Raw genomic sequence first — 9,225 nt, 5'->3', positions numbered from 1 at the left:
AGATGCAGGTTCCGGGGCAGCCACCTCTGCCACCCGGAAGCCTGAATGAGGTCTCTACGGCCCAGGCCGCGCAGCCGCCGGCGAGGCGGCTATTCAGGGCGCGGGGCCCGGGCCGCGGCGGCGTGCGCGTGCGTGCATGCGTGGGCGCGCGTGCGCGTGCGCGGCGCCGCCGTCCGTAGGTTGGCTGGTTATTTTGCAAGCGGGAGGGGCCGTGCGCGCTCCTGCCTCCGGCCTCTGTCCCCCCCACCCCCTCCCCCGGTCCCGGTCTGCCTTCGGAAAGATGTCGGACACGGCGGTAGCAGACACCCGGCGCCTTAACTCGAAGCCGCAGGACCTGACCGACGCTTACGGGCCGCCAAGTAACTTCCTGGAGATCGACATCTTTAATCCACAGACGGTGGGCGTGGGCCGCGCGCGCTTCACCACCTATGAGGTTCGCATGCGGGTGAGTCACGGGGTGAGGGAGACAGCTGAGGGAGGACAGGGCGGGGGGTGAGGCTGCTATGGGGACGACTGACAGCGGAGAAGACGCTCGAAAGGGTCATTTAGGGGTGAGGAGCTTCATGGGTTTGGAGAGAGGTCTGCAGACCCGATCGTGGCCCGAGCATACTAAAAACTCCTAAGGGGGACATCGGACGGGGAGAGGGGGTGAGGGTAAGCAAGTACCCGCGAGAAAGAAGTGGGGCATGGCTGGATAGGGTGGGGAAGATGGAAAGATTAGAGAGGAATTCAAGTCCATAGGATTCCTGACTGTCAGAAGGAAGGAAAGGCAGGGTGGAAGAGGGTGAACAGCCAGGGCTGGGTCCCATAACTAAAGTAGGTTTGGGAAGTAGTCCGAAGGGGGAGGACAGGAAGGCCGGCCTTCTTTCTAATGAGGTCTCTCCGGAGTGATGGCATTAAGCAAAGCCTGAGATGAAAGGGGAAACAGACTCCAGGAAAGGGTGACAGTGGGTTTGTGGGAACTGAACAGAAATAGAAAGGGAGTCTCCTTGAGACAGAGTGCTTCCCTGATTTGTCTAGGATTACCATCTGAAGGAGAGACATGTTTTATGCTTAAGTTTTCTCAGGTACCACATGCTGTGTCTCACCGGGAACCGGCCCTGCACTGTGATTGGTGGATTGTCAGTTGCTGTTCTCATCCTGTGCTGATCCTTTAGATTTGAAGTATCCAGAATGTTAACCTCAATATATATATATGAGTGGCTCTTTGCCATTTCTGCCCTAAATCAACCTTTTGGATTCTGGCCCTGGTCTGTAGTTACCTTAATACGTGACATTTCAGGACTGCCCCTGGAGCAGCTTCTTCCAGTAAGCACCAAAGAGGACTTTAGTGCTTAGTCCACAGTGCAAAGATGAAACATACAGACATAGTACCTGGCTTGCACCCCCCCTGAAGTGAATGCAGTTGAAAAACTTTAAGAACCACTTCCTACTTTTCCTTACTTTTTTTTTTTTCTCAGACTGGAGAGCCAGAATATTCTCTATGAACAGCCTCCTCCTCAAACAGCATTGAAGACCTAAAAGAGTGCATGACACTTTCCTTTTTGAGTGAATGAACCGAATGAAGTGTGGTCTTCTCCCTGGGCTATGAGATATCATTGAGACATGGCCTCCAAATTTCAAGTTTGGCAGAGTCCAAACCGAAGAAAGAAATAGCAAAACATGAGAAATAGTTGTTTTATATAGATAAAAACTATTTGAAATCATCCCTTTGGTGAAGAATGGAATTTAGGTCCTTCAGAATATGATAAAAGCGGGGACCTTTTATTTGTGGAGAGCATAATTACCTAAGGGATTCTGGGCATAATTTGTTCAGTATAAAGACTGTTTGCTGTGGGATTTTGGAAACATTGCCTTGATGCATTATCTAAGAGCCTCAGGGAATCTAAATACCAAGCACTGTTCATTTAGTGCCTACTATGTGCCAGGCACTGACCTAGGTTTTAGTTTCTTTTTTTTTTTGGTACTGGGGATTGAACCCATGGGTGTTCTACCTCTGAGCTACTCCCCTGGCTCTATTTTATTTTTATTTTGAAACAAGCTCTCACTAGGTTGACGAAAGTCACTACTTGCCTAGGTTGTCCTCAAATCTGCGATCCTCCTATCTTAGCCTCCCAAGTACTGGGATTATATGTGTGCACCATCATGCCGGGCTTAGTCTCTGTCTTTTTCATTTTTGGTACTAGGGATTGAACCCAGAAGCATTCTACCTCCCAGTCATACCCCCAGCCCTGTTTTATTTTTTATTTGGAAACAGGGTCTTATAGTTTGCTTAGAGCCTAGCTACATTGCTGGGGCTGTCTTTGAACCTGTGACCTTCCTGTCTCAGCCTCGTAAGTACTGGGATTACAGATGTGTGCCACCATGCCTAGCCTAGATTCTCTTCTTTTTTTTGTGAAGATGGGGTGCTGTGGATTGAACCCAGGGGCACTACCTCCAAGCAGTACTCCCAGCCCTATTTTATTTTAATTTGGGTAAAGGATCTTGCTAAGTTGCTAATAGCCTTAGTTACTGAGGCTGTCCTCGAATGTGGGATCCTCCTGTTTCAGCCTCCCAAGTATGGGGATTACAGGCATGTACTACCATACCTAGCCTAGTTTCTGTGTTAATCCTTACCAAAACTTTGTTTTTCAAATGGGAAACTGAGGACAAATGCAATTTAAGCATCTTGTTCAAGTACACATAACTATAAGTGACAGGACTGGGATTTGAACCCATGTGAAAGTCTATGCTTGCTCTTTCTACTACACTTTAGTCTCTTAGTAAGGCCTGGTTGATTTTTTTTTCTTCTTTTGATGCTGGGAATTGAACCTAGAGGCATTCTACTTCCAAGCTATACCCCCAAACCTTTTTATTTTTTAATTTCTGAAACTATGTCTTGCTAAATTTGTCTTAAACCTGTGATCCTCCAGTCTTAGCCTCCCAAATACTGGGATTATAGGTGTGTACCACCACACCTGGCACAAAACTTTAATGTGCAAAATTTTTTACTGAGTTTTTCATTCCTTTTACAGTATCTAATTGTAGATAGAGTTGATGGTGGTTTCTCATTCTGTGGGCTTGGATTAATTTGTGTTGTTTATATTAATTTCTATGATTTTGTAGGCTTTTAACATTTTTTAAACTCCTGTTGGGGAAAATTGGGTAAAATTACTTGTGCTTATTTATTATTATTTTGGTGTGTGTGTGTGTGTGTGTGTGTGTGTGTGTGTGTGTGTGTGTCTTTGGGTTTGAACTGTGGGCCTCACTCAGGCTGAGCATACACTGACCTACATCTCCCATAGGGAGTCTGGAATGGTGTCATGGTGGCCCCACATAATATATATGGAACTTTTCAAATGTTACTTTTACTGTACTGTGGACTTGAAACTTTGCTTTTTTTCTTTCCTTTCTTTGATTTCATGTTGGTTAGGGTCAAAGGATCTCCATATCCTGTATTACACAAAGCTGGCTTCTTCACATGGTTCGTAAGTTGGAGCTTGGGGACTATCCTACCTAGTATATAGTACCTCTTCCTTAGATGGGTAGGTGCTGAGATGAAAGGCCATTATTGTCCCCATTCAGTGAGGGTAGGGAAAGAATAACTTTTTTGTGAGTCATTTTCTAAGTCCACAAAATGGCAGTGGTTGATATGGCTGTGTCTTGGAATAATCTATTCAGCATTTTTTTTCTTTTATTTGGTTATTTTGGCTTCTGTGAAAGTTAAGGTTTGGGGATCATAGTATCTCTAGTGAACTGTGGTGAAAATCTAGAATTACATGATACTAAAAGGCTTTTTTCTCCTACAGGATTCTGGGATTGATTGATTGATTGATTGATGTGGTACTGGGGTTCCTGGAAACCCTTCTACCTCTGGACTACACTCCCAGACACCTATTTTTTATATTTTTTTAAAATTTGGAAACAGGGTCTCTTAAGCCAGCGAGGCTGGCTTTGAACCTGCACGATCCTCCTGTCTCCATCTTCCAAGCATGGGGATTATAAGCGTGCACCTCCATGCCCGGTGCTGGGAAGTTTTTATATGATTTATTTTGAATAGTTCTAATAGGAGTACACGCAACAAAATTAAAAAGGTAGAGTGTAAAAACTAAGTCTTCCCCATCCATTTTCTTTCAGAGGTTCTCCTTTTGGAAGAAACTACTGTATATATCAATTTCTTTTTCTTTCTTCTTATTTTTTATTTATTGGTACCAAAAGATTGAACCCAGGGGCATTCTATCTCTGAGGTACACCGCTAACCCTTTTTATTTTTTATTTGAAACTGGGTCTCACTAAGTTGTTGAGAGTCTTGCTAAATTGCCAAGGCTGGCCTTGAGCCTGCGATCCTCCTGTCTTAGCTTCCCAAATACTGGGATTACAGGTGTGGATTACCACACCTGGTGGCGGCAGCTGCTCCTCCTCCTCCTTTTGCTCCGCCTCCTCCTCTTCCTCCTCTTTACATGTAATCACTCCATTTCAACCTATTAATATTCCTTGGCGTCCTTCAAGATACTGAGCAGAGTTGTCAGTTGGCCAGTTATTTGGCTTTTGGTGTCCAATATGAAAACTGGATCCTGAAAAGGCAATTTCCAGACTAGAAGACTACAAAGCTTTATTTATTCAGGACTGTATGAAGTGCTAGTAGTGCTCCAAGAGGCTCTTTCCTTGTCAAGAGGCAATTGTGGATAAAGGAAAGAACTAGTTCTTTTTATTATCCTTCCACTGATCTGAATTGGCTGGCAAGAAATATGGTCAAGATCAGTAGAACTTGAAGATAGGCGTGAAGATCAAGGCCCTTTGTCAGGGTTTCCTATTGGCGCTAGCATCTAGGGAATCCTCAATGATTGACATGTGGGAATGAGCCGATTTATGTCAGAGAATAATCTGTGTTGAGCCAACATGTGTAGTGGCTGTTCTGTCGGCCTTTTCCAGGTAAGGAGAGGATAAACATATACACAGGGTCTCTATTAATCAGTGAGGTATTTATTAAGTAACTTTTTGGGGGAGATGCAGAAGTAGTCATGGTTCTTGATCTTGATAGAATTTAGGCAGACAAGATATACATGATTTATAAAACTATTGTTTGGGTCAAATGATAGTTGAGTGTAAATGTCTGAGGTGTTTAGAGGGGATTAGACCAATATATCTAGCTGCTATTGTCAGAAAGGGATTTCTGGATGATAGGTGTCTTGAACTAGAACTTACAGAACATGAAAAACAGCGGGGACATACCCTGGAGGAAAATATAAGTATATGCACATGATAAATTGTACAATGAACAGCGTCTCTTCCACCTATTCTGTATGTCTGATGTTACTCTTCAGTCATTACTATTGCCGATATATTTCCTTAATGATTTTGTTAATCTATACACATATATATTCCTTTTAATTACAAAAAGAGATAAGCCATATGCACACTGTCGTGTACTTTGAATTTACCACTTCGTATCTTTCCATAATGGCACATGTACATCTGTCACATTTCTTTCTTGGTTGTATTGTACTTCACTCTACAAGTATGCCATAATTTACTTAACCATGTGCAAGTGATGGACATGTATTATTATGAATCCTGAAATGTAGGGAAAACCTTTGTGTATATATATTAACACATGACTACAAATCTATTTATAGAATAAATTCTAAGCAGCAAAATACATTTTCATTTCTGGGAATGGAACCCAATGTCTCAGCATGTTAGGGAAGTGCTTTACAACCAAGCTATGTCCCTAGCCCCAGCAAGGGACTTCTGATCAATCCTGACAGGTTAGATGTGGTGTTGGTATTTACCTGGTGGTGTTTTGAAAGGATTATAGGTACATGGTCCATAGGAGATATTTCTTCATTGACACCTGTCCAGTGTTAATGAAAGATGTCTGCCACAGCTTAAACATTACTTACCATCCCTCTCTTATTCTTTCTTCCCTATAGACAAATCTACCTATCTTCAAGCTGAAGGAGTCCTGTGTACGGCGGCGCTACAGTGACTTTGAGTGGCTGAAAAATGAGCTGGAGAGAGATAGTAAGGTATGGCTCATCCCCAATGTGGTACCCTCAGAGATCTGCATAGGCTTAGGGGGTGTAAGGTCACAGTCTATAAAAGAAAATCTTAGCCGGGCGTGGTGGCGCACGCTTGTAATCCCTGCATTTGGGAGGCTGAGACAGGAGGATCACGGTTTGTGGACGGCCTCGGCTACTTAGTGAGGCTCTCTGCAACTCAGTGAGACCCTGTTTTCAAATCAAGAATAAAAAATAAGGCTTGGGGTGTAGCTTGGTGTTAGAATGCCCCTGGGCAAAAATAAATAAATAAATAAATAAATGAATGAATAAAATCTTGGAGGGAATGGAGAGAATCAAAACACTGTTTTCTACCAAATCCTTATGTATCTGGGAGATACCCTTTGAAACTTGGAACAGGTAAGTTTAAGACAGTTTTTCAGAACAGAGCTGGGCATGGAAAATATTACCTCAAAGTCTGGCGCTGTGGTGCATGCTTGTAATCCTAGTACTTGGGAGGTTGAGACAGGAGGACCTCAGATTAGAGGCCAGCACATGATAACTTAGGAAAACTCTCTTTCTTTCTTTTTGTGTGTGTGGCACTGGGGATTGAACCTAGAGGCATTCTATATTTGAGCTATACCCCCCAGCCCCATTTTATTTTTATTTTGAAATAAGGTCACGCTAAGTTGCTGAAAGTCTCACTACTTGCTACGACTGTCCTCAAACCTGCAATCCTCCTGTTCAACCTCCTAAGTACTAGGATTACAAGTGTGCACCACCATGCTTGGCTGAAACCCTGTTTCAAATTAAAAAATAAAAAAGGGCTAGGGGTGTAGCTTGGTGTTAGAGTGCCTCTGGGTTTAATCCCCAGTAATACAAAAAACAAAAATGAGAAACAACTTCATTTAGTGGCTAGTAGGTGCTAAAAATATAAAGTATAGGCAGCGTCAGGGAAGTGATAATGAAATTCTTAGGTGGTGGTGAATTGCTCAGCCTGAGTCACCAGGACTTACGGTCTTAGTTCTTGCAAGTTGCTGGTCTTGGGGCAGGATGGACCCTATGCCTCATAAGAAGTGAGGTATACAGTGATTTCCCATCTCATTCCCCCCCCCAATGTATTGGGGCTGACACTTTGCATCTGCTTGCAGATTGTAGTACCACCACTGCCTGGGAAAGCCTTGAAGCGACAGCTCCCTTTCCGAGGAGATGAAGGGATCTTTGAGGAGTCATTCATTGAAGAAAGGAGGCAGGGCCTTGAACAGTTTATTAACAAGTAAGCTCGGTTCCTGGGGGTGCCGCTTGCTCCTTCGCCCATCATGGTATGGTGTCTGTTTTGTCTAACTCATCTTTTCGTAATGGCTGCTCTGCTGTGGTACTCTGTGGTGGGCTGAATGGACCGTGAAACTATTTTTTGAGTGAAATTCTGATCGTGTATATCAGGGCCTGAGAAAGCACTGCATGTTCCCAGTCGTATCTAGAGATTTCCCTGCCTTTCCCTTCCATCCCCCTCCCGTCTACAATATTAACATCGGGGATGGTACCCTATAGCTGTTTTCCAGTCGCTGAAACCTTAGGGGTGATCTTGCCCTTCCTTCCCTGTCTACACTCCCTTCCCTTTGCTAATTCTCTCTGATCCCATATACTACTGATAACCATCTTGGTCTCTTTATAGAATTGCCGGGCACCCACTGGCTCAGAACGAACGCTGCCTACACATGTTCCTGCAGGAGGAGGCAATTGACAGGAACTACGTCCCTGGGAAGGTGCGCCAGTAGGAGCCCCTCTCACCACTTGCCCTCTTCTTTCCTGCTGAAATGACATTCGTTTTTACACTAAGCCTCTCTGTCTCTTTGATCTGAAGGTGGCTGCCCATCCCCTGGCCTGATAGACTGTCTGGCATTGTGTCCCTTGGTATCTGACTATACCTTGTGGGTGCTCTGCTAGGATCCTCTTGTCTGAGAAGAGGTGGGAAAACACAGGCAGATGCCCTTTGATTGGGGGTGGGGTGGGTGGTTGGGGGATTGGATTAGAAGGCCATTTCTTGGGCATTTACCTGTGCCAGAAGGCTAACCATGGGGGGAGGGGGGTGTGCTGGTGAGGCACTTGGATACATACTGATGCTGCAAGTCCAGGGGATTTTTCTTATTCTTAGTTTTAACAGGAACTCTGGGCAGGGAAAACCCTGCCTTTCCTACCTGCATGAACTTTTTTTTTCCTTTTTTGGGAAGGTGGTAGAGACCCCAAAGCTTTTCTTGTTTTCCCTAGGCCTGCTCCCAGTTTCCTCAACAATTTCTTTTGTTGCATTCTCTTTTCCTTATTGCTTTTCCTGGCAGTAATCCTCCTTGAGTGTAAGCAGTCTGTTGGGTGGAGCAAGGTATGTGGGTTTTCTGGGCCCATCATCATGGCTGCTGCAGAGTGAGAAGAAAGCCATAGGGCAGTAGGAGAGCTTCTATTGCCTAGCCCCTCTCCTTTTGTGGCTCCCTACTCTGGCTGCCTAATTTTGCTCACCAGCAGGTGAGTCAGTATGGGCCTGCAGTGTTCCTTCCCCGAGCCCTTGCTACTTCATGAATTAGCTTCGCAGGTTTTATGGCTTGAGGGGTGGGGGTAACTCACCACTGCCAGGTGACTCCCTGAACTGTGGGAGTGGATCATGTTCTCTGTACCTTTAGGTGGTAGGGAAGAGCATTACCATTTTCTTCCTTCCATTCTCCCTCCCCTCATCCATTTAGCGCTGTCCCAGGGGCGAAAGCACACAAACCACCCACAAAGTCTCTGTGCTTAAGGGCAAGAGTTGTCACTGTCTTCTCCAGCTTGGTCGCAAAATTATTGAACTACCTGCACTTATTTCCCATGGAATTCCACAATCCTCTCCCGAAGGTGAACTAGGGCTAGCAGCTAGGTAAGGAGTTCCCAGATCTTAGAATCCGAAGGAGCTTCTTGAGGCTGGCAGCTATGCTGGGCTTCTGTCTGGGAGACAATGGTTTGTTTGCTGGTGCTTGCTATCCATCCCAAGGGGTGAGATGAGAGGAAGTTAACTCATGCCAGATTAAAGTTGGAGCTCTTTGCTTAGACTCCCTATCATGGAAGGATCGGAGTTTTCTATACAGGGTTTTGGGGAAAAGAATTACTGATTCTGACATAGCCCGAATCAGAGAGAGTAGTAGGATTGGATTTTGACGTGGGATTTGGAGCCCATTTAAATGTTGGAGTTTCCTGAGACAGATCAGCTGTCCAGTTGCTGAGC

At 44.8% G+C, this 9,225-nt stretch overlaps 1 protein-coding gene across 2 annotated transcripts; it reads left to right on the top strand.

Annotated features, from left to right (window-relative positions):
• Nucleotides 1–280: 280 nt before the first annotated feature.
• SNX12 (sorting nexin 12) lies at nucleotides 281–7,756 on the top strand (the record flags this gene model as incomplete). 2 transcript variants are annotated; one of them, XM_080719410.1, is made up of 4 exons in its annotated part: nucleotides 281–433; nucleotides 5,913–6,008; nucleotides 7,130–7,254; nucleotides 7,654–7,756. In XM_080719410.1, 4 exons carry the CDS (start codon nucleotides 281–283, stop codon nucleotides 7,754–7,756), a joined length of 477 nt encoding a protein of 158 aa, XP_080575536.1. The 2 variants fall into 2 exon arrangements, with proteins under 2 accessions (XP_080575536.1, XP_080575535.1); XM_080719409.1 differs by having other exon boundaries at nucleotides 281–445.
• Nucleotides 7,757–9,225: the final 1,469 nt, after the last annotated feature.

Source organism: Muscardinus avellanarius (assembly GCF_963383645.1).
Source record: "Muscardinus avellanarius genome assembly, chromosome: X".
Lineage (NCBI taxonomy): Eukaryota > Metazoa > Chordata > Mammalia > Rodentia > Gliridae > Muscardinus > Muscardinus avellanarius.
This window is presented reverse-complemented; position numbering and strand designations above follow the sequence as displayed.